General features: G+C 34.2%; 1 protein-coding gene across 16 annotated transcripts in view; it reads left to right on the forward strand.

Annotated features, from left to right (window-relative positions):
• Positions 1-26067, forward strand: part of LOC150095834 (uncharacterized) — a 1527755-nt gene that overhangs the window by 940963 nt on the left and 560725 nt on the right. For all 16 annotated transcript variants that reach the window (XM_090409494.1, XM_090409490.1, XM_090409495.1 and 13 more), the window contains one exon: positions 16087-16298. In XM_090409494.1, coding sequence (XP_090265620.1) covers positions 16087-16298 — 212 coding nt within the window. The remainder of the gene's footprint in view (positions 1-16086; positions 16299-26067) is intronic.

Genomic DNA, 26067 nt, shown 5'->3' on the forward strand with positions numbered 1-26067 from the left:
ATACTTTTCCATTTTGTTTACTCATTTTATTATTTCATCCCATTCATAAATTAAATAAGAGTAGTACTTAATGAGCCAGCCTTGTTTAATTCCTTCTGTTATTTTAATTTTTTCAATCTGTTCTTATTCTGTATTTATTGTATATCTGTATGTGTGTGTATGCGTGCACGTTATTTGTTCTGAAATTTGTTGTGGTATTCTTATTTTTAATGTGGCTTTTAACCGTATTCTATGAAATGTTTTATTTCAATCAATAAAACACATGTGAATAGATTTATTTTATTCTAATGATTTCTCTACCATTGCCTTTAATATAAACATTGCATCTATTGGTGAGCTATTTTTCTTGTTGCTCATCAGATAATTCAGTCAGATTATTTCTTATAATGTCAGTTATTTTTGTGCATAATTTTAATGTTGTGCAATGAGATTAATTCCTCTCTAGTTCTCTGAATTTGACCTGTCTGCTGGTATTGTTAGGCTGTTTTGCCAGTCGTTTGTTATTTTCTTTCTTTAAATATTGCATTTAGAATATTGCTTAATCATCCTTTTGCTAATTATTTCCATTCATATTTTAATGGTCCGTTATGTATTTTATTTATTCTAGCTGATTTTCTGTTTTGTATTTCTTTGGGGGTTTGTTCATTATCTTTTTTCTTCAATGTTCTTCTGTTACTTCAAAACTTACATTATCCCCTTCATAACTTCATTATAATCAATTATATTATTTTTATTCTTTTCTGTGTTGAATTTTTGAAAATCTTTCTATTTACTCAATCTAACATTTGTTTCATTTATATTTTCCTTTTAAAATTTTTTCTTTCTTTCAAATTTGTTTTATTCTCCATCTTCTTTTTTATGTGCCTTAAACAATCAGATTCTAATTCTTTGCAGTAGTTATTCTTGTATTTCTGTTTAATTTTCCTTAATTCGTAGTTTGCTTTATTTGTATAACTTTGTACATATTTGCTTTTTTAGGTATTTGCTATGTCTTATAGATATCTGTGAAATGCAATTTTCATTTGTTTCACTAAACCTTCATTATACGATGTAGTCCATCTTTGATTAGTTTTTGCACTAATTGTTTTTTCTCCAGTGCTTCTTTTACATATAATTTTTGTATTTCTATTTTTTCCTCTTTCTTTAGCTTTAAATATATTATTCTGTTTGACAAATTTTCTGCTTCACAAATTATTTATGCTGTTTATACTGATTAATTAATAAATCCATAATTATTCTCTATATTTCACAATTTAAAATAAAAATTCTGTTAATATTTTTATTTTATGATTTAAAGAAATAAGTGCAATATTTGTTCTGATTTTTATTTTTATTTTTTAATTTTTTTTTTTAAAGAAATGTTCTCTATAAAATTTAATGACAGTTTTATTATACTGAAATGGAGAATATCATGGATTCAACCTTATTTTATAGCTATCTACGTGTAGAAAGAAACCGAAAGTTTAGAAAATCTTCAGCATCTGATATGCATTGGCAGTTTATTATCATCATTGTTCATCACCGTTCATTCTCATCATAGCCCATACTGGCCAGTGAAATCTAATCATTTCACTAAAAAAGGCGAATATACAGGCTTCTGTGCAGAGTTCATGTCCTTTAAATTGCACTATTTGAAGGACGTGAACTCTGCACAGAAGCCCAAATTTTGCACTTTTATTAGTGCAATGATTAGATTTCACTGGCCTGTATGGGCTATGATGACAATAAACAGTTCTCAACATAGACCATATAGAATCCTTAAAATAGCAACAGCTATCTGTTTAATATACCTTAGCAATCCTATATCAAAAAGCAAAATTCATTGTAAATGAACTCTCAGTAGTTGCATGATTTTGTATGGTATATACATTCTAACACTTAAGTATGCAATTTTTTTTAAATTCTATTGAGTTTTTCATCATAAATATATGCCTTTTCTTTTTTTATATATTACTCTGTCACACAAAAAGGCAGAAGGGCCTGTAGCAAATAAATGCCATATGTGGACAGGGAGTGAGGAGCAGAGTAATCTGCTCCTCATTCCCTATCCATATTGATGTTCTTCTCGAACTTTTGAAGGTTGTAGTCCTTATTAATGATTCATGGGGTGGTTCCACAGAATTGAGGTGGATGGAATGAAAGGTGACTGGGAATAGCAGATTTCGTCAGTAAGCAATTTGAGTGTAAAGAGATCTTGATCAGTTGTTGTTCAAGTCTCTCTTTTATTCTTCTAGACGTGTTCTAGATGGTGGATTTTTCATTCTTGTCAAAATAAGGTATTTGCAGTTGCACCAAATGCGGCAAATACCAGGGTATTTTAAACTGTTATGTTTTGTTTAGATGTACTGAGTGATGAATGGAACTTGGGTAGAGGAGTGAAAGAAGTCTAGATTTTTTTTTTTTTTTGAGAACTTTAGTTAACTTAGGTGAAACAGACCTGATATATATAGCCTTTTTGTTATTTCTATCTTCAATTTGGCAAGGAGGCAAATTAAATAGTAGTTTTCTGTTTATTTTAAATAACCATTTTTCTGAAAGGTTGTAAGAAGAAACTGAAGTTCTTTGTTGATATCCTCTTCTTCACAGAGGAGGGAGCAAAAAAAGAAACTTCTTAATGAAAGAATTTATGATACAAAATTTACCTTAGCAAATTTATTTTTGCGAAAAGCTTGGAAACTTATTAAAGATATGATCAACTTACGAGTTTCCAAGATTCAATATTCAACATACCAACAAAATCAAATTAAGAAATTTGAAGCTCTAAAGCAAGAACAAGAAAAATAATTGTTAAGAAATCCAGTTACAACCTTCCTAATGTTGAAAAGAATATTATTATTATTACGGGTATCTCCATGGAGTCAGTAGACTCATCGCAGGAGACCCAAATTAGCAATACAGTATCTATCATATCTCTTCTTGAATTCATTTACAGACAAAGAACTCACAACTGAGTCAGGCAATGAATTCCACTCATTCACCACCCTCCAGCCGAAAAACCTCATTCTCACACCCTTGCTAACCACACTTTTCTTTAATTTTCTGGGATGACCTCTTGTTCTTCCATCACTATCACACAGCTGAAACATTTCCCCTGCATCAATCTTATAAAAATCTTTTAGTAATTTAAATGTTTCTATCATATCCCCTCTTTTCCGCCTATCAACCACAATCCACAAGCTCTCAATCTGTCAATGTAGAGAGCATTTTTTACATCACTCACCAACCTAGTCACTCTCCTCTGAACCCTCTCCGCAACCTCCTCATCTCCAAGGAATCCAGGCAACCAGACCTGAGGACAGTAAGAGATATCCAGGCAAACAACTGAATATCTCCTCTCAAGCCATTTCCTGTATCAATTATGTACAAATTAAACAACAATGGCCCCAAGCACAGAGCTCTGAGGCACACCACTGGTCACCAGCCTCATCCTGGACTCTGCACCTCCATACACCACCTTCTGGTATCTCTCCCTGAGCCATTCTCCTATCCATAGCACTAGTTTAGTATCCATTCCCATCTGCTCCAATTTGCATAACAGTGTTCCGTGGGGGTATCCTGTCAAAAGCCTTATCACAATCCAGAAGTACCACTGTGTAGCCATTTCCTTTGTCCAACTGAGATGTCATTCTATTATAAAAAGTTAATAGATTGCTAAGCAGGATCTACCTTTAACAAAACCATGTTGACCCCTGTAGAGTATCATATCATGATCCACCCATTCTTGAATTTTGTCTTTAACCAACTTTTCCAATACTTTTACCACCACTCATGAGATGGTGAAATATTCTTAATAAATTTTGTTTTGTTCCTAAAATGAATTTCAAAGGAGCTGTGACTTTTAAAAATTGAAAAGGCTATCTCTTTCCTTCCTACTCGAAGCTAATTTTGTTCGTATGAAATCCATTCTTATAATTAATAATACAAAACCCCTTACAGACAATATTTCTTCAGCAGAACATCATGCTGTAAAAAAACTACAAAAAAAAACAAAGCGATAATAATTCTACCTGGATAAAGGTAACCTGATTGTCATCTGGGGTGCTTAAGGGTCAAAGCTGTATAACTGAGAGGAGACCTCCACATAGCCTTTAAAGGAATGCAGAGAACCGACCAGGGCTTCTGACCTAATGTCCAATCCTCACCTCGTGGTGCACCCTGTTGGGTGCACCACGAGGTGAGGATTGGACATACTTTGATACTGAACGAACGAGGATGGGCTGGCAATTTGGGATTTAGCCGACCAAATTGTATTCTTATTGGTTAAACCAAAATAAAAAATGATGGTACAACATGACAAAATTTCATGCCGGCTGGGGCGTCGCCCAGTTAAACAAGGTCCCCGTTGTTTTCGCCAGGGAACCAGGGCGAACAGCGAAAAGTCAGCTACTGGAACAAATCTGAAAACAAACCCCAACTCAACATCACCAGAGTTAAAGATCAGTATTATCAACGTAAGAAGCCTGAATGGCAAAGAAATGGAGCTAGCTGAGGAATTAGATAAGTACCAGATCGACATAATAGGGGTGACTGAAACAAAAAAGACCAAAAGTGGTGAGATCTTTCTGAGCAATAAATACAAAATGTTATATTCAGGCAATGACAATCAAGGAAAAGAATGAGTAGCCATAGTATTCAACACAAAATACGAGGCTAATCTTCTTGAATGGCAGTCATTCTCAAGTAGAGTAATGTGGGCAAATATGAGAATGGGGAACTGGACAATGAGACTTATTTGTGCCTATGGTCCCACAGAAGGTTCTACTAAGGTAGAAGTGGAGGAATTTTTTGAGGCTTTAGAAAAAGCAACTGACACAATGAAAAAGGAAAAGTTGGTCCTTGTTGGGGATCTAAATAGCAGAGTAGGAAATGATTGTGAGACATACAAAAATATTTTGGGAAAATTTGGAGAAAAGAGCAAAGCTAATAATAATGGCAAATACCTGTTGGATTTCTGCTCAGGACATGGACTAGTTATTACTAACACCATGTTCCAAAAAATATGTGCACAAATTCACATAGGGAGAAGAGGCAAGGAATAAGAAAAGTCTCAGTGACTATATTATAGTTGATAGTGATGTTTTCTCCCTGGTGCAGGACACCAGAGTGTACAGAGGATTTGAAACTGGAAGCGATCACTATTTAGTCTTGAGCAGGATAAAATTGAATTTCATATTGAAAAGAATAACATTTAAGAAAGTTTTAAAGCAAATAAAAGTTGAGCTGCTCTCAGATGTGAACTGTAGACTAAAATACACAAAGATTATTGAAGAAAAAATGAAAGAGTTTGAGAACAGGAATCAAACCTTGAAGATTCAGTGGCAAACTCTGAAGAAAACATTGATTGATTCTGCCAGAGAGGCATGTGGTGAGGTTGTGTGCAAGGATAAAAAAATCAGAACTCCCTGGTGGACACAGGAAGTTAAAGAGGCAGTGAAGGAAAAGAAGAAAGCATATCAAAAGTTCCTGGCAAATAAGTCAGCTTTTACGCTTACAGAATACAGAGACAAATGTAAGAAAGCTAAACAGTGTGTAAAACTAGCTAAACAAAAGTCATGGGAGGACTTTGGCAAGAATATAGAAATTAAATATCAAGAAGCTGGCAAAATATTCTGGAGGTTGTTGAAGAAGCTTAGGAATGGAGGAAAGAGTGCTGTAAAAGGAATTAGAGATGATAAAGGTGATATAAAAACAGGAGAAAAAGATATCCTTGAAGTATGGAGTAATTACTTTGAAAAACTGCTAAATGAAACAAGCAGTGATGACAGCACAGTGATAAAAAACACTGACCAGGCATGCAGTCAGGAATACATATCCATACTTGAAGTAGAAAAAGCCATCAAAGGCATGAAATGTGGAAAGGCAGCAGGAGTAGATGATATTCGACCAGAAATGCTGAAGTATGGTTGTATAAGAGTCTTACAGTGGCTGCACTGCATAGTTCAGAAAGCCTGGCCAGAGGGGCGAATTCCTGATGATTGGAGTAGAGCTCTCATAGTACCCATATATAAAAAGGGAAATAAAACTGAATGTGAGAATTACAAAGGTATTTCCCTACTGAGTGTTCCTGGCAAGATCTATGCAAGTATACTTGAGAAACGGTTGAGAATTGTGGAAGAAAAGCTTGGTGAAGAACAACTGGATTCATGCCAAATAGAGGCTGTCAGGATCAGATCTTAACTTTACGACAAATAGTCAAGAAAGCATATGAATATAACAAAGATCTGTATTTAAGTTTTGTCAATTTGGAAAAGGCATATGACAAGGTGCCAAGAGAGAAGCTATTCAATACGCTGCAGTTATATGCTGTCAATGGGGCATTATATCAAACAATACTTAGTCTTTATTTGAGTTGTAAGTCAGGAGTTAGAATTGAAAGAAGTACAGGAAGATGGTTTAATGTTAAATTTGGTGTGAGACAAGGATGTATATTATCCCCTCTGTTATTCATTATCTATATGGATCACATTATGAAGGAATGTAGTATTAAACCTGATATCAAAATTGGAGATGTTAATGTCAGCTCTTTGCTTTATGCGGATGATGTTATACTTCTAAATAAATCCGCTACAAGTCTGCAAGATTCTCTGACTAAATTGAATAGCTGTTGTAATAGATATGGTATGAAGGTCAGCAATAAAAAGACAAAGACAATGAAAATAGGCAGAATCATTGAAAATGTCAACTGTGTTGTGTATGGAGAACCTGTGGAACAAGTAAAACATTTCAGCTATTTAGGCACGATTTTTAGTGAAGATGGTAAATTAAATATAGAAATAGACAACAGAATCAGCAAAGCTGGTATGGTGGGAAGTCAATTGAATAAATTCATATGGAATAAGAAAGAAATTAGTCGGAACACTAAATTAGCTCTATACAAGACAGTGTTCAAACCAGTTTTAACTTATGGATCTGAGAGCTGGGTCAGAAGTAAAACACTTGACCAAAGACTAGAGACCGCAGATATGAGAGTCCTGAGAAAGATTAGAGGCGTGAACAGATGGCATCAATAGCAATATCATATTAAAAATGAGGATATTAGGAAAGAACTTGACATTGTCAGCATCCAGGAATGCATTAGCAGAGCTAATCTCAGGTGGTATGGTCACTTAAATAGAATGGGAGAGGAAAGATTAGCAAAACAAGTGTTCTCTGCCAGGTTGGCAGGAAAACGACCCAGAGGAAGACGAAGATATAGTTGGATTGATACAGTACAAAGTGCCTTAGAAGATAGAAATATAAGATCTGATAATGTTGGAGTCTTGACAAGTAACAGACTGATTTCGAGGAAAATTGTAGATAGGAAGTTAGTAATGATGTAATTTTTTCATGTAGTACTGTCATATCCTGTACACCCCTTGAAGGTACATGGCAGGAATTTGATGATGATGATTGTCATCCTGGATACTGAGGAATATAATAACAAAATGTTACAATTATTACAAACAGATACTTACTCTGTTCTTGACAGAGATCCAACTCGTGAACTCCATAACCATACCAACAACCTTTTAAGAACCACTACAGAAAATGTATACCTAGTGTTCAAAGAGTAAATAGGTTGGCTGTGAAATGGATGTGCAGCCTTATTAAGCTAGAAATCCACAAGAAGAAGATGATGTGGAAAGAGTATCGTGAGAATAAGAGTGAGAGGAGTTATGAAATATATGAAACTCAGGCCAGAAAAGTAACGAGTATTGTGAGAAAAGCTAAAACGGAGTATGAAAAGAAATTGGCCAAGCAAGCTAAAGGCAATCCAAAAGAATTTTATCATTATGCTGCAAACAAAAGAAAGAATGAATGTGGAAGAATAACTTTATTGAATGCAGATGGTACATGAGTATCGGAACTTAAGGAGATTGTTCAATTAATGAGTGCTCACTTTGCTAAGATATATCAGCCAGGTGTATGTAGTGTGGTGCACAGTGCTACTGCTATGTTGGATGAAGAGTTAGAGGTTCATGAAAATGAGGTTGAAGAGCTTTTGCATAACCTGGATAAGAATTTGTCAATAGTGACAGATGGAATATCTGCCTGTTTGTTAAAGGAATGTTCAGCTGAATTGGCTAGGCCTTTCACACATTTGTATAACTTGAGTCTCAGCTCAGGAATGATACCACAGGAATGGAAGGAATGTAATATAGTTCCATTCACAAAGGTGGTGCAAAAACTGATGTGTCTATCTACCGACCTATTAATATTTCTGATGTGGTAGTGAAGATTTTAGAGAAGTTAGTAAGAACATACAGAAATGGGTAGACAATCATTCTATGCTCTGCAGGGAACAGCATGGGTGTACTAAAAGAAGGTCATGTTTTAGCAATTTGCTCATATTTTTTAACAATGTTATGGCCGAGTTGGATAAAGAAAATGGATACACTATGATAATGTTGGATTTTTCTAATGCATTTGATAGGATACCACACGATAGGCTGTTTCGTAAACTGTAGAATATGGCATTGGAACATAATCTATTGACTTGGATTAGGGGATGGTTAACAGACAGATATCAAAAAAGTGGTATACAGTGGGTGTGAATCTACCAGATTTAACATAACCAGTGGTGTACCTCAGGGTTTAGTCCTTAGGCCATTATTGTTCAATCTACACATTAATGACTTCAAGCAGAGTGTATCATCACATTTGCAATTGTTTGCTGATGATGCGGAGCAATCAGGGATGCTACTGATATTCAGCAATTACAAAATGATTTGAATAGACTGGAAATCTGGGCAAACGAAAATGGTTCTCAGTTTAATGTTAGTAAGTGTAAAGTTATGCACTTTGGCGTGATTAGAGATCCAGCAGCATATTATATTATTATAACCAGCAGCATATTATATTAAATAACGGGGTTATGCTACAAGAAAATGAAGAGGTAAGGGATCTTGGTGTATTGGTGGATAAGAATTTAAAGTTCATAGGTCACATTGCAAAATTTGCAAATACAACTCAGAGGATAATTTCTATGCTGAAGCGAACCTTGACATGTAAGGATAAGGAAGTAATTTTGCCTCTTTGTAAGGCTTTGATAAGACCACACTTGGATTACTGTGCGCAGATTTGGTCTCCCGGGTTTCAAGAGGATAAAGAAGCTGTGGAAAGGGTGCAAAGAAGATTTACAAAGATTATATCCGGATTATGGGATTTAGATTATAAGGTCAGATTGCAAGTATGTGGATCTCGTAATCTGTCCTCAGGCTCTGGTTAACAGGAGGAAAAGGGGTGATATGATAGAGATCTATAAACTTTTGAATGGGGATTTATACCATTTCAAATGATGAAATTTTTCGTTATATGGAAGGCGGGGAGAGAACACGGGGGCATCCATGGAAGTTAAGTTGTTCTCAGTCAAGAAATGGGTAAGATCTAGGTTTTTCTCTCAGAGAGCAGTGAGTGAATGGAATAATTTGCCCTTAGGGGTAGTTGAGTGCATTTGGTGTAAATTAATTTAAGGGAAGGTATGATAGCTGGGTTGGGTAATTTACAGCATCCCTCGATGAGCCGTTGTCTCCCTGGAGGTCTCGGGTAATAATAATAATATGTTTGAGCCCGGTTAGTAGTTGGAAGGGGATCGATCAATGACATTATTAAAACTCTAACTAATAGAGCGCACAATCTTAAAATAACAAAAAAGGCTACATATGTCAGTTCCGTTTCGCCTAAGTTAGCTAACGTTCTCAAAAATAAATCAACATCCAGACTTTTTAACTCCTGTACCCAAGTTCCATTCCTTATTCAATACCTCTAAACAAAAACATACGAAGGTGGTCTGAAAAATTCTCAGCCTAACAATGAAAAAACAAATTTATAATTTCAAAATTATTTTTATTTTCAACATAATCTCTCATTTATTCCAGCAATCTACAAAATACTCCTCTAGGGCTGCAATCACCTGTTGATTCGAAGAAAAATGTTGACCAGTGAGGAAGTGTTTTAATTTTGGGCAGAGATAGAAGTCAGAGTTAGCCAAATCTGGAGAATAGGGTGAATGTTCCAACAATTCATAGTGCAGATCCCTTAATTTTTCCATTGCCAAAAACACCTTTGTGGACAGGTGCATTGTCCTGATGAAAGATGATTTTTTCTTCTGCAAACTGAGTCTTTGCTCACGAATTGTTTCGTCTAGTCTGGTTAAAAGATTGGAATAATATGCTCCGTTACTGATTTACCATTTTCAAGATAATTAATAAACAAAATGCCTTTAGCATCCCAAAACACCAATGCCATGACCTTTTCTGCTGATGGAACTGACTTTGTCTTCTTTGGCACTGAACAACCAGCTTCTGTTCACTGTTTTGATTGCTGTTTGGATTCTGGTGTGTAATGGTGAATCCAAGTCTCATCCATAGTAATAAATCGATGCACAAAATCAGTTTTATTCTTGTTAAAATGCTCCAAGCACTGTTCAGAGATTTTTATGTGAGTGCGTTTTTGATCTGCTGTGAGCAAGAGCGGCACCCATCTTGTGCAAATCTTTTTCATTTGCAATTCTTCATGTAAAATTTTTTGGACGTCCTTCACGTGGATCATCTTCAAGGCTGGTATGGCCAAGTTTAAACTCGGCAGCCCATTTCTTAATTGTCAAAAACGAGCCCATAAACTTTTATGAACTTTTAATGAATTTCTTTTGGCATTAAACATTATTTTACGAGGAATTTTATAACTGCACGATACTCAATTTTATCCATTTCAAGGGATACAGATGGCACTTTTGCTTCAGACAGCTGTATAAAACAAACTCCTTGATAGAACGACTCGCAGTGTCACATGGATGCTTATGACAGATGTACCAACTTAGAAAAAAAAAATCTTGCCAATAGGGTTGCCATCTATGGTCAAGGCTGAGAAAATTTCAGGCCACTCTCATAACAGCTTAAAATACCCTTAAAATGTCACTGCCTGCTATCTAACTTTGCCGTTGACGCAATTGTAAATACATGCACGCCCCAAACAATGGACTTATACGCAGAATGCCTTCAAATTTCAATGCGCTGGCATTTTATTGTACAGATATCCTTTTGCAATGTTTCTTTGTATTTCTCTCATATTGCACCCGATGAAGTCTTTTAAGAAGACGAAACTAGTTGTCTGGCTTATTTAAAATAAAATATAGTATTTCTATTTTTATCTGTTAGCTTCTAGTCATTTAATCTAACTGAAAAAAAAAAATATATATATATATACAGGGTGTTCGGGATAAATTTGACATATTTATAATTAATTATATTTTTCCGTAAGTTACATGTATTAACACACACTTCTCTTCATTTAAAAGTTTGGACCCTTCTTCATTCGTATACAAGATGTCAGAAAGGATGGATAGCTGGAACCCACCTGAATCATGGAAGAGAATAACTTGTATCATGATGATTCGTGCCCGCCATCAAAATAGGGATATTACGACTGCTGCCCAATGCTCCCTGAATACAGTAAAAACAATCAGGCATGAACTAGAGACTTGCAATGGTGACTACGAGGATGTAGCAAGAAGAAAGATCCCTAGCAGACGATCTGATTGCGTTCGTACAGCAGAATTCCTCGCAAATCTGCAGGAACAGGTGTTGAAGAACCCTGGCATTGGAATTCGGGCTTTGTTCGTGGAGTTGCTAACTGTAGTCAAGCCCTGGATAACAAGGGTAGCCAATGGTAGGCCGTATGTATGGCAGCAGGATTCGGCCCCTTGCCACACCTCTGGGAAAAGTCAAAAATGATTGTCTGAAAATTTCTACGACTTCACCAGTCCAAATGTTTGGCCTCCAAACTCCCCAGACCTTAACCCCATGGATTATTTTGTATGGGGCGCAGTTGAAAAAGACACCAATCGCACTTCCAGTAATACAAAAGCCCAGTTAATGGATAAAATTAAAACAGTTTTTGCGGCCCTTCCCAGGGAGACTGTAGCATCAGCTTGTTCGAGGTTCCGAAGCAGAATTGAAGCTGTGATCGATGCTAATGGTGGTTATTTTGAGTAAATCGTGTTGATAGTATTGTAATTAACTCTGCCTGTAATGCTTTTTTGTCAATTCATTAAATTTAATAGATACAAAGAAGATTTTCTTTTTCCTTACGAAACTGTCAAATTTATCCCGAACACCCTGTATAAATATATATATACACAGTCATACCTCGACTTACGCTACCCTGACATACGTGAATCTGGAGTTATGCGGTTTCTTATATGTTCGTATCTTTCCGGTGCCGGCCGCATTTGCCAGTGTCGCACATGCTGTGAACAAGCACTGACATGTTTCGCGCGGTCTCCATTCATATACGATTTTTATAGTGTACAAACCTTGCGATTGTTTAATGTTATGTTTTGATAAAAATTTTATCACATAAAAAATAATAATGTATTCAAAGGAAGCAAGTCCGATTCTTCAATAGCTAGCAAGAAAAGAAAAACATTGACTTTGGAAACAAAACTCAATATTAGTAAGGATTTTGAAGACGGAATGAAAATTTGTGAGCTAGCAAAGAAGTTCGGTCTACAGGAATCCGCAGTAAGAACAATCATAAAAGAAAGGTTTACAGATTTTGGAGGACACAGATTCTAATGAGGAACAAATTGTAGACACAAGGCAAGGAATAAAAAAATCATTAGCTTGCTATGAAGAAATTTTGCGTGACAAGAAAAACAAATTATACCGTCAGATGAATCTCTTAGATTTTATGAAACCATCGACATCGAAATAACTTTCTTTTTTTTTTTTATATACGAAAAACTACAATTATGATTATATTTTTAAAAAATGTAGGTGTTTTTGTAAACCTTTGTTCCGAATTAACTAATATTTTGTATGTTTGTATATATAAATTACATGCAAAATTATACCCTGAGTTACACGAATTTGACTTACGTGCTTTTTGTTGGTCCCACCTACCGAATAACTTCGGGGTATGACTGTATATATATATATCAGGGACAAATATTGAGGGAGTGCGGTGCGCATCCACGAAATAGCAATATCACCGATATATTTTTTTCATTTATTTCTGTTAAAGGCTCCCCTAATTGTTTCCTGGCTTTAATTGATTCCTAAAAATAAACACAATATACTAATGCTTCATTGAGAGGACACTTTTTAATCAGTGGCTGTGATTGGTTATTATTTCAATCAATCCAGTTGAACATTGTCATTTATCATGAGTTGCCGTTTTTGTTCCGAGTTTTTGCGTGTGTAAAGTGTGGATTGACATGACTATATTGGTGTAGAAGACCAATATAGAAACTTTTCTAATGTATTATTTTCTATAAATTAACTCTTTTGCCCATGTTTACAATGGGAAACAGTATTGACGATTTACTGAATGTCCTGTTTTCTGCCAGAGTTTTTGTGGATTGTATGACTGATTATAGTCAAAGGAGGTTGGAACTTGTTATAAATAAGTAAGTAAAACAAGTTATTTCAGCCTTCCTTTGGTTCATGATAAAATAATAATTTCTCAGGTGATTACTTTTTCCAATTTCTGTGCATATTTGTATGGCCCTATTTAAAAATTGTATAAAAGTTCAAATTATCCACGTCTCACTGTTGCATTCCTGGCTTTAATTGATTTAATTTAATTTCATTAAATCAATGATTTAATTGATTTAATTTAATTTCATTAAATCTTCATGCTGAGATAATCTAATCTAATGTTATCGTTACCAGGACTCTTGTTGTGTTTTTGCTGTCCTATTGCTTTTTCTGCCTCTCCTCTTAAAATGTCCATATCGTGCTCATTACCTTGTGGTGATATCTGCTTCAATTCTTCAGTGAGTTTCCCAATGCTATCTGAATCTAGTTTTTCTTCATATAACTCACTACAGTATCTTGTCCACCACTGTACAATTTTTTCTTTATTCATCAATACTTTGCCCTTTTCATCTTTAATTGTGGTCTGTTTTGGTTGCCACTTTCTATTAATGGTTCTGATAATTTTGTATACATCCCTTGTTTTATGCTCTCCATAGTACTGTTCTATATTGTTGCATTGGGCTTCTAACCATTTCATTTTATCCATTCTGACTGCTTTTTTCACCTCATTACACTTTTTTCTATATTGCTCTTCTATTTGTTCTGATGTATCCCTTCTTATCTTCAACATTCTTTTCTCCTGTACTAACTTCAGTGTTTCTTGTGTAATCCATTTCTTCTTGATCTCTTCTTCTGTTACTGTTTCTTCAACTGCATTTGTATCGCCTTCATTACTGTTTTCACTCTTAAATTCGAATTTTTTTCTTTCTCCACACTTAAGTTTTTCTGCTAACACTGTTCTGTACCTTCTTCCTATTTCTGCTTCACTTATTCATGCTGTATCTCTTCTATTCTGATGTTGGGATTTATATTTCTTTTTCAGTTTCATCTTGATGCAATCACTAAACTATGGTCCGAGTCTATATCCGCTCCTTGAAAAGTTCGACATTGCTATACTGATGTTATCCATCTTCTTTTAATCATAATCATATCAATCATGTGTTTGGTTTTCCCATCATTTGATCGCCACGTCCATTTTCTACACTCCTTTTGTTGAAATCTTGTGTTACAGATCATCATCTCGTGGTCCACAGCAAATTCTAACAATTTTTCACCCCGTTCATTTCTTTCTCCGAAACCATATTTTCCCATGACTTTTTCCCAACCATCATTATCTATTCCAACTTTGGCATTCCAATCTCCTTCAATAATTAACACATCTTGCTTTGGTATTGTTTCTATTGTCTCTGTCAGATCTTTGTAGAATAAGTCAATATCCTCATCTGTGCTGTCAGATGAGCGTGCATATATCTGGACTGTTGATATGTTGAATGGCTTTGCCTGAAATCTTGCTGCTATGATTCGTTCATTTACTGGTTTGTAGCCTAACAGTGCCTCTCGAGCTCTTTTGCTGAGAAGGAAGCCAAATCCTGCTTCGTGCATGATGTCATGTCCTGACCATATTACTTCGCATCCATTGATCTCTCCAGATGATGTCCATCTCATCTCTGCCAATCCTAGTATATCCCACCGATATCTCTTCATTTCCTCACAAAGTAGTTCTAATTTTCCTGACATCCAGAGTGTCCGCACATTCCATGTTCCTACTGATAACAGTTCTGTTAGTTTCTGTTTCCTTTCTGTATCCCACTTTTCGATCCAACCCTGATCACTCGATTGGTATCGTGGGCCTTGTTTATCTGGGCGACGCCCAAGCCGGCATGTTGTAGTTGTATAGGCATCAGATAACAGTCGTGTTTTTTCTTTACGGTCAGAGCATCGACACTCATCTGACCAACCATCCTCCTTTATCCAGGCTTGGGACTGGCATGAGATCCCTAAGGATCCCATGGCAGAGTTAATAATTCCCCTGCTCTGTACTAAATTCACTGGAACACATGCAACTGTCATCCAACATCCCTTCACAATACAACTCCAAACTCACAGATCTTTTCCTCCTCCTTCCTTTCACTTCTCTTACTGTTATATTGTGGAACAAGTCCCCCTGGTCTTCAAATTTAATGTAAACAAGTTTCTCCCTTCCCAGCTTGCTATTTTGAACATGATACTGATGTACTATTGGTTGATCAGCCAAACTCTTGTGTTGCTCAACATAAAAAATAAATTAAAAAAAGTTTCTGAAATTTAAAAATGTTAAGTTGTTGAATATCTCTTGTAATTTCTGTTGAAAGTTCTAAAAACTTTCAACATCTATCTCTAATCCAGAGTATTTTAGTAATAAGGTGTGACACCATTTGGCTACTCATATATATATATGGAAATATGACTTCTGCATTACTTCAACCTTGGTATCATTTCTGGGTCTGGCTCCTACTGGGTAGTGATCCTTTCCATAATGCATAGCATTATACATGTCTATAAGGATATGTGCTTTGCATATATGATGTGAAGTCATTACCTTCGATATACAAGTTGCCGAGTCCTGAAGTTACTTGAGGTGCAAACTTTGTTTGCTTACACTTGGATAAATATTTAAACCAAGAATATGATTTCATAGCATCTTTAATTCTTGTAATTTCTCTTTAATAAAGATATAAATTTGTTGAATCTCTGTTGTGATTTTTAGGTTTTAATTTTTACTCCTTTCTTGTTTGTTGCATTTTAATAGAATTGAACGCATTGGAAGATCTTAATACCAACCGGATTACTCGGATCCTGACGACTGATTTCCCCCAGTATTTTGCAATCATCACTCGAGTGAGGCAGGAAGTTCATGTTATTGGCTCTGAGGGTGGCATGGTCAGTTCAACTGTAGTTCCACAGGTGCAAGTTATCTTTCCTGAGGGTGCTCTTACCAAGAAGATCAAAGTTGGACTTCAGGTAAACAGTCCTACTTGTCCTGATGCAACAGATGGCACTTGTGCTTCATCCCAGCTAGGTAAGATATCAGAGAAAGTTGAAGATATGAGTCCTTCTGGCACTCTACATCCACTTGACGATCCTCGTACTGTTGCCATACAGAAGAATCCTAAACATAAGTTAGGTTTCTTTGCAGAGCTGGTGCGTCGCACATGGCCCAAATTAGAGGTTTTTTCAAACATGTGAGGATATAAGAAATACAGACTAATTTTTACACCAAATTTAAATGTGTGCAATAAAACAATTTAAAATAAATTGCAGAAACATCCATAAAATATGCATCACATGTGTACATATATTCATTTGTATATCTCATTTTATATAATTCTTCATTTTACATTAAATTTCTATGCATTTAACTGTTTTTTTTATATTTAAAATATATCGTAAAAGTCTGATATAAATGGGTGTCGGGATGTATATAGAGTGATAAGCACTACTTGACACTTATAATGAAGTGTGTTCTAAAAGTACCATGGCATATAAATATTTTGATAATGTTCAGCTCTAGTTACAATAATAATAATATTATACCATGTTTACTTCATGTTTACTTCAAAACTCCATGTTTTTTCAAACATTGTCAAACATTTTTTACTCCATGTTTACTTCAAACATTGTCATTTTTGGAAAATTTTCATTCTCATATTGCATGCTTCTTTCCCATTGTACTTACTCTGTTAATATGTCTTCATTTCATACACAGTTTTGCATAATCATATTGATAAAATATTGTTAATATTATTAACCATCACAATATTAGAAAAAAGAAACTGCAAAAATTTCCTCTGCATTAGAGATTTTCTCAAAATTAAGTTTTAATTTTATATATTCAAAAAAATAATAATTAATCTCAGCAGTAAGATGAAAAACTATGAAATTAAAAATTTCAAAAACAACAACAAAAAAAAAAAAAAAAACTGCCTTGTTAAGAGTTTTCAGAAATTTGCAATGTCTGTTTTTTTCGGTAATTAAACACGTATATATAGTCTTTCAGATCACAACTCTTTTCACTAACTCACTTAAAATATAAGTCCCTCAGTTAAATAAAATAAGGCTTTTAACATCATTTCAAATTTATTTTTTAAAAAAATCCAAAGAATTGGGCAACTTTTTTTTCTTCTTTCTTTGTGAAATTTTCTTTTCCTTTTCTTCATATTTATCATTTATAAATAGGGAAATATATACAGAAATATTCATATAACAAAAGCTCATGTAGATATAGTCTGTTAGATGAAAGTGAGCAAAGTTGCTCTGTTTTGTCCCAAATGGTAAATGTTATATGGTTCATGAGCCTCACTTCAAAAAAAAGTTTGCTTATTATTATTAAGAAAGACTTCCATGGTGTCAGGGATTTATCGAGGGAGAACACATGCTACAAGCACCAGCGGTCATATTTGTTTCTGAATTCATTCACACTGCTTGCATACACAACATCACGTGGCAATCCATTCCAATCACATGCTGCTCTATGAGAGAAAAATCTAAATCTCACCCTTTTCTTCATGGCATTCATTCTGAGCTTTCTGCAATTCCAGACTATTCAAATCATTATGCAAGTACTGTATATCAGCCACATTCCTGGTTACCTTCCAATCTTAGCATCATCATCAAATGGCTATGTGTCACCTGTCTAATTCTTCACAATGCCATTAATGTACAGATTGAATAACAGTGGACCCAGGACTGATCCATTAATACAAGAAGACTTTAGGGCAGGCTAAAGGCTGGTCCCATTATCAAGATACCTTAATTAAGTCAGCACCTGCAGAACACAAGAGGTGGGCATCTCTGTTGCACTGTTCTATAGATGGTGCTCCTTTAAAATAGTCATATCTGGTGCCTCCCCAGTATGATTGGGTAAGGAATGGCACCAGACTCCTCCCTGGGTTCGAGTATATTGACCTTATCAGGACAAGGATCAATGCCCTGCCCACACAGCTCGATGGGGTAGTAACGACTCAAACCATAGGGCTGGCTGCCACTACAGTGAGACATTGTCTTATATAGCCCAGTGTTGCTTCCACACCCATGGGGTCGTGTGCGGAGGCATGATGCTGTGGTCTCCATTCTGAACAACTGCTTTAAAAACAAAGGTTGGGAGACCGTGGTGGAACCACATTATAGGACCTCCGCAGGTTTGCGTAAGCCAGACTTTGTGATTAAAAGAGATGGTGACATTTGGGTAGTTGATGCCCAGGTCGTGGGAACAGGGAGCCCACTAGTCTATAACTATAATAATAAAGTAACCTATTATAAAAATAACCAAGATCTAGTTAGTAAGATACGGGAGGAGCATTGGGAAACTGAGGTTTACCAGCGCCACCATCTCTTTACATGCCGTATGGAGTGCAGATAGTTATAAAGACTTAAAGCAGCTTGGGCTTATGCAGAAGGATATAAAAGTTCTTTCCTTGAGGGCACTACAGGGCACACTGGTGGCATGGCATTGCCACCGGAGAATGACTACAGTGATAACTAGAACAGGCATAGGGTAAAACACTTGTAAAGGCTTAGGCCTATATCAAGTCTGGACGTGTTGTAAGGGTAGTACTGCACATAACCAGTACAAAGATTAATATAAAAAAATAATAAATCTTGCAGACTCGCGTTCCCCATATACCACTTTTTAGTATCTGTCAGTCAGCCATTCTCTTATCCATGATAATATTTTGTGATCCAAACTCATATTCTCCAATTTATGCAATAGTCTTCCATGCCCTATTCTGTCAAAAGCCTTAACAAAATGCAAAAGTATCATGGTGTATTTTGGTGTCTTCCTCTTCCTCTGTGTCTATTAGTTTGCTTGTAGAGAGCAAGATTACTGAACATAGGTGAAGGTGGATGTCTAAGTTGATTTCCTAACCATCTCATTTGACCTTTATTAATTGTTTCTGTTCTTTGCTGTTCTTTATTCAAGAATGATAGTATTAACAATTTGATCTTGCCATGTATATTCTGGTATTGTTTGAAGGCATGCTGCCCCAAAACTGTTTGATAACATTATCTGCTCATTGAGTGCTGTTCCATTCCTGGCACCATATGTTAATGTCTTGATTGGTGGTTTTGTACAGACAAATTTCGGTATATTTGTAATGATGAGATTGAATTTCCAGATATTAGACTTTGTTGGAATTGAAGAGCTTTGTGCTTTCTCTTCACTGTTTGTCATGTAGAGTGTCAGAGTAAGAACCAAAGTACTGAAAATCATTCACATTCTTCAAGAATGTGGTCATTTAGCTTAATATTGCCTTCTATTCTGTTCTTTAAGATTTCACTTTCTATTCTGTTCTTTTAGGATTTCACTTTCTATTCTGTTCTTTAAGATTTCACTGCTTCCAGTCCAATCAGTGCTGCATATTTTTACATTAATTATGTAAGACATATTGGGAATTCTGAATGTTAAGCAATCAGTATGTCATCATCCACAAAACAGACTACATATGTGGGTTTGTCGTTCTGAATCTGAATTCTGCAGAGTTATTCTGTACTTATTTCCTGCAAGTCTGAATACATAATCAAGAATAGTAATAAGAAGATATTGTGCCAAAGAGTCTCCCTGAAGAACTACAGTAAAAATAGGAAAGTTCTCAGTCATCTCTCCATTAACCATTTCTCTTGCATGATAATTCTGGTATGGTTCTGCTATTGCTTTGATTATTTTCAATGATATGCCATAATAACTGAGAGTTTGAACATCCTGCATCTATTGACTAAATCAAAAGCTTTTGAGACATTTATGAAGTTTAAGATTAAGGGAACGTTTTTATCCCTTGCGACCTTCTAAGGCAGCTGATGTGTTCAGCAGTGCTGTTTTTCAAGAGACTTCTTGATTTTTGAGTAGAAGAGGTGTTATGTATGGTTAATTTCAGTTTATAAGCATCCTGTTCCTTTTCTTAAATGAAAAATAAATAAATAAAATTGCTCTACCTCAGCAGACTTCACTTGGGAAGTGCAATTTTATTTTTGAAAATATCTAAAAAAAAAAAGAACACACTAAGCATTGAACTCTTTGTTGACTTGGCAGTACTTCTCGATGATGAACTGTTCCTGTTTGATTCCAAAAACAGCCCTCCTGCCCCTCAAGATTGCTGGCTGTCAGATGTAATGCACCTTCTCTTAAATTATACAAAAATCACACGTTAAAAGGAACTTCACTTTTTCTCTTTTAAACAGCTATTGACTACATCCTAATTTCACTGCTAAATGAAATAATTTTCACAAAGTATTTCAGTTTTGACCTCTTAAAATAATAATTAATAGTTGTTGTTGTTTTTTTCTAGATTTATATATTTTTGCTCATTCAATGTTATAAACTGCTCTTGAATAAATATCGGTTTTAATCTTCCATTTCTTCAGCTTTTGCTTTTCTCTGAAAAGAGTATTCTATTCTAAGTTAAAACTTTTTGAAGTTTCCCTTCTCTGTGAGTAAGACAAACAACATGTAAAATTAATTCTGAGGTAAGAAAAACAGTTTTATTATACTTTTTCAGTCTGTTAAAGCAAAAGAGATGATAAGTTCTTGAAATCTGCTGAAATGAACAAAGTGTACTTTGTAACATAAAGTAAAGTGCAACGACTGTTTAAACATCAGTAAAAAAATTGCAACTCTAAATCTTATGAAACTGTTCGATTTATTGTCTATACAAAAAATGACATGATTTTTTTTTTTTTTTTTTTTTTTTTTTTTTTTTTTTTTTTTATATATAGATCAGGGGTGGCCACAATGTGGCTTAAGACTTTGTGGCCACCCCTGTGTCATGTGGCTCTTCATGATCTACCAGGAAAAAATAAACAAAAAGAGAAGGGGAGATAACAAATAAAAAGAGAATAGAGAGAAAAACAGGGTTAATAAAAATTACTGCAGTAAAAAGGTTTAATTCGAAACACATTAAAATGAAGTCTTCTTTGAACAATTAGAATAATTTTAAAGTCGAAACACAATAATCGAAAATAGAGAGAAAAACAGGGTTAATAAAAATTACTGCAGTAAAAAGGTTTAATTCGAAACACATTAAAATGAAGTCTTCTTTGAACAATTAGAATAATTTTAAAGTCGAAACACAATAATTTTATCTACTTATGTACTGATAGAGGCCTTCCTTGTATCCATTTTCTTAGTAAGCTCCTTAAAATTAGGTAAGTCAAAAGCAGTTCTTACAAGCTCGTTACAACCTTGCCATGCGCAAACTCACTTACCCCCGTACCATCACATTGGTCAAAGGTTGCTATTCTAAGTCTTACCGGAATTATTGTGGCTACAAAGGGACGTGTAGTTAGCCACCCCTGGTATAGATAAACACAAGTGAATTTATTAAAATTTCTTAAACAATAATAACATGAAAAAAAAATTACTGTTGTTATTTATCAAAATATATAGTCAATGTAAAAAGAAAAGTGTGAAACTGACAAGTGGGCACATTTATTTTTAAAAACTTTGTTATGAGAAGCTAAAAATTGGCTATCCTACAAAAAAGTATTAACAGTATTACTGAAAATGGGAAGAAGAATTAATACATTTAATTATAACTTAATCCCTTTCTAAGTTTGAATAGTTTAAAATAGTCTAATTCTGAAAGTAATTCTATATTCTCTATATATTGAGTACATTCAGGATGATAAGCATTAAACACTCCACAACATATTTACTTAAGAATTTGGAGTACTTAATTTTCATTTAATGTGAGTGAATATGGTACATACCTATTTCTAGATGCATAAAATTGCAGTTATTGCTGTGACTGTCCATTTTTGTGACATTTTGGCTGAATTTCTTTCTCTTAATTATCTGATGCATTATTTATGCTTCCATGATTTTGTATTGTCAACACAGTTCCAATATCAATTATGTAGGGCATGTTTCATCTGTATATTAGCCATGTCCGCCAAATCCTTGACTGTCATTGTGATGAAGAACATTCCATGTTAGCTATACTTAGTTATTGTAAGAAAATTTTTGTTGTTCTTAATATTCTTTGATAGTATTATAAATTTTCCATTGTTATTCAGCAGTGTTTGGGGGCGGGGGCTAGTGGTCCACATCATCACACTAGCATATTTCCAAGAACTGTGGCGCATTCCTAATGATGTCTGCAAGTAGCTTGCATATCAGATTACTTTTAAGACTTAGTGATGTCATGATCCAAGTGGACTGAGTCTGTGGTTGCTGTTTTTTTGATAGGGATCTATTTTGATGTTTTCACACAACCCTAAATTGCAGAAAGAGAGAAAAACTTTTTCCTCCAGTATTCTTGGATGAAAATGGGATCTAACTGATGGCATAGAATTCTCATGAAATCATGATGTTAAATATCTTATCACCTACACATTCACATTATTTAATGACAGGAAAAGTTTGATATCAGTTCACTTGAAACGCTGTAGATATTACATTTTCCCAAGTGCACAGCGATTTCAGTTTGCTCCTGTTGTCTCATTGATGCAGATCCAGTAAATCACTTTCTCTTTTCTATATCAACTTTATTTGACATGCTTTCGGTACTAGTACAGTTGATGTCTGCATTAGCGAAGTTGTTCTTTTGGAATGCATATAAAAAAACAAAAAATAAAAAAATTCATCATGGTCAAATCTGCTAGACATGTTTCTTTCAGTTCCAATAAGTAAAATTTGCTACCTATTAGCAACAAGCATGTACTTGGAAATAAAGCACTTAACTCTCAAGATGACATGCCAAAAAATAAGTTTTAGACAAAAAGGTAAGATCAAAGTAGATTCCTACTATTATATAGAAATATTTTTTCAGGTCCAAATTTTGGCTCACTAAAATTTTGCATATTTATATATTAGTTAAATTTCTTTTTGTTCCAGTTAGAAAGACTAATTCTTCAACTTTATGGATAGGTTGCATGTTTGAAGTTATTCATGTGTGTTTTAATGGTGTTAAACAACAAGAAAATAATAAATAATGAAATAACATATTTATTATTAACTGGATAATATTTCACTGTATTTTAAACCAGCATCTTCAGATTGCAAACTACTTGTCACAATACACAGGTGACAATAAGAAAACAATTCAAACTGTAATGGAATAAAAGACTAAAATGCACTAACTTAGTGCCTACTAACATTGGATAAATAAATTATTTTAATTGTTGATTAGGGTTGGTTTTGAAATGACTGTCTTCCATCATGCAGCCATGCTTAAAGTTGAAGATTTAGTCTTTCTAACTGGAACAAAAAGAAATTTAACTAATACATAAATATGCAAAATTTCAAGCTTTCCAACTGCAGTTTCTAAATTCCTTCTGTAATCCAAAAATATCACTATATGAGTTCCATATCCAATACATTCATCATATTTTAATAAAATACATGTAGATTACTAAAAATTGACCTTAACTTTACTAATCTTGTAGTGAAAAGAGGTATCTTTATATGGTTTTTTTTTTTCAATTGAAGTGAGTTAGCTGATCTCATACAGAAGTAGCATGGTTTTTCATCCTACATACAGAAAAATCACCCTTGAAAACACATGCAATTTACAGATGAAAATACTAGTGGTTGTGGTAGGCAGTAGATGGCGTTGGTGTAGATGATAATGGGTTGTGTGGTTTGCTATAGTTGGTGAATTAAGTGGCTATATGTGGTGGAGGCAGAGAGTTGTAGAATAGGTGCTCTCCCTTGATGAGTCTTTGGACTCCTTGGATGTGTTACATAATAATAAAAATACAGATTGATCAGTAATTGGAAACATTTGTCTTAATATCACTCTTGCTCATTGGAACTATTTTGCTTCTCTGTCTGCTTCTTTGATATTAATTAAATCAGCATTAAATGGCAAATGAAAAAAAAATTTTTTTTTCTATCTGTATATTACATCAATTGTTATTTAAAAAAAAAGCAGTCATTAACTAAGAGTATAATGCCTGTGTACTTAAAGAGTTAATTACAGTAATTCATCAGTTATTCCCATGTTACAAAAGCAGTTTTCTGCTCTAGTAATTAAGATTATCTGAATTAGAAAACTCATTCTGTAATTAACTGAAGGTAATTACATGATGCTGTACTAGAGATGCTTGACATATTAACCTGGTTGGTCAGCCTGATACTTTAGTTTCTTGACACGCATATAATTGTGAGATCGCTCTGTTAATGGAATTCTCTTCTGAGCATATTCTTTTCTTATACGTTGGATTTAATTTCTTTCAGAAAGATAAGTGATTTGCTTCTGTTTGGCTTTTATGTAGTGACTTGAAAATCAAGTACTTTGTGATATTTAGGATTTTCAGAAATTTCCAGGCATACTTATCAACCATTTTCAAGTCACTTCTTTCTCTCCCCCTTCAAGAGAAATGCATGGCTATTTCAACTGACAGTGCAGTGTACCAATTTATAATCAGGCTTTTACTATATTTTGAAATTTCATTTTGCTCTAAATTTTATCATTTCATATTCATTTCGCAAAATATCTCAGGTATATTTATTTTTTATTATTTTAACATTTGAAGCTATATTAATTTATCTATATCAACATTTGAATTTTACATTTAGCATAAATTTTACAGTTGACTCTCACCATAGCAAACTTGCAGGGATCAGGAGAATAGTTTAATATAATGAATTTCCTGTGGAATTTCACTATCTATGGGAGCTTTGTTTTGGATGACTTTTGTATTTTATTTTGTTTTTGTAATAACAGTGTTTGCTGTAGTAAGAGTCAACTGCATACATTAAATCAGTATTAAGTTATATTATTATTATTTTTTTCATGATCTCCATGGAGTCACAAGACTCATTGTGGAAGGTCAACACTTATGTAACATATCATAGTACTTAATACTTATCTGGTTTAATAGTACTTAAGCAAAATTATTTATGCCAGCTACTTAATTATACTCTTCCATCTTAGTATAAAAAAAAAGCAACAACTGTTCTACAGTAGTTAAGAAAGAAACATTTCATTATAGAACCTTTCGTCTAATTACATAACATTTGTATTGTGCTTAATCACATAGTAATAGTAGGAATTGCTGAAAATTTGTGTTGAGCTGACCATTTATTCATATGAATTTTTCTGAGTACCCATTAGTAATGAACAGTCATTAGGAATATTTACTGAGAAGTAGCCTTTAATCCACTATCAAAGATTCTTATAATCTCAATGGTCATAAGAAATATTGCTGGTACTTAATACCAGCAAACTCATGGTTATCAGTTATCAGGATTCGAAACTGAAGCCATTCATTTCCATGATTCATTTTTTTCATTCAGTTATGTTTAACCACTTTAAAAAAATGCATTTTGCAAAATTGGTAAAATTAAGTATTCATTATCACTTAATTCAGTATACATAAGAAAGTATTTTATTTATTTATTTTTTTATTCTATTTTATTTTATTTTATTTTTTGCTGGATATACTAGATTCAAAAAAACTTCAGAACTTGCAAGGATTGTAGAATAAAGTGATTCCAGTTTCTGTTAACCAATAAAATATTTCATTGTGCATTGAAATGTGCATCTCTAGCATTGAAACTGCTAGAGATGCACATTTATATATTGGATATAAATTAAGGTATGGAAGAGTTTGTCAAAGTGGCAAGTCTATCTAGGTTTAAAAAAAAAAAAAAAAAAAAAAGTTTGAAAATCTACCATAATCAAAAAAAGTCAGCTGTCACAGTATCGTGGCAGGCCATTCTCTGCAATTTGCAAGATGCTGTCTTTTTATTTACTGAATCACTTTCTTATTACATTATGAAAGAAACACA

This window comes from Typopeltis vanoorti, chromosome 19 (genome assembly GCF_054136105.1).
Source record: "Typopeltis vanoorti isolate ZY-2024b chromosome 19, IOZ_Tvanoo_1.0, whole genome shotgun sequence".
NCBI classification, from domain to species: Eukaryota; Metazoa; Arthropoda; class Arachnida; order Uropygi; family Thelyphonidae; genus Typopeltis; species Typopeltis vanoorti.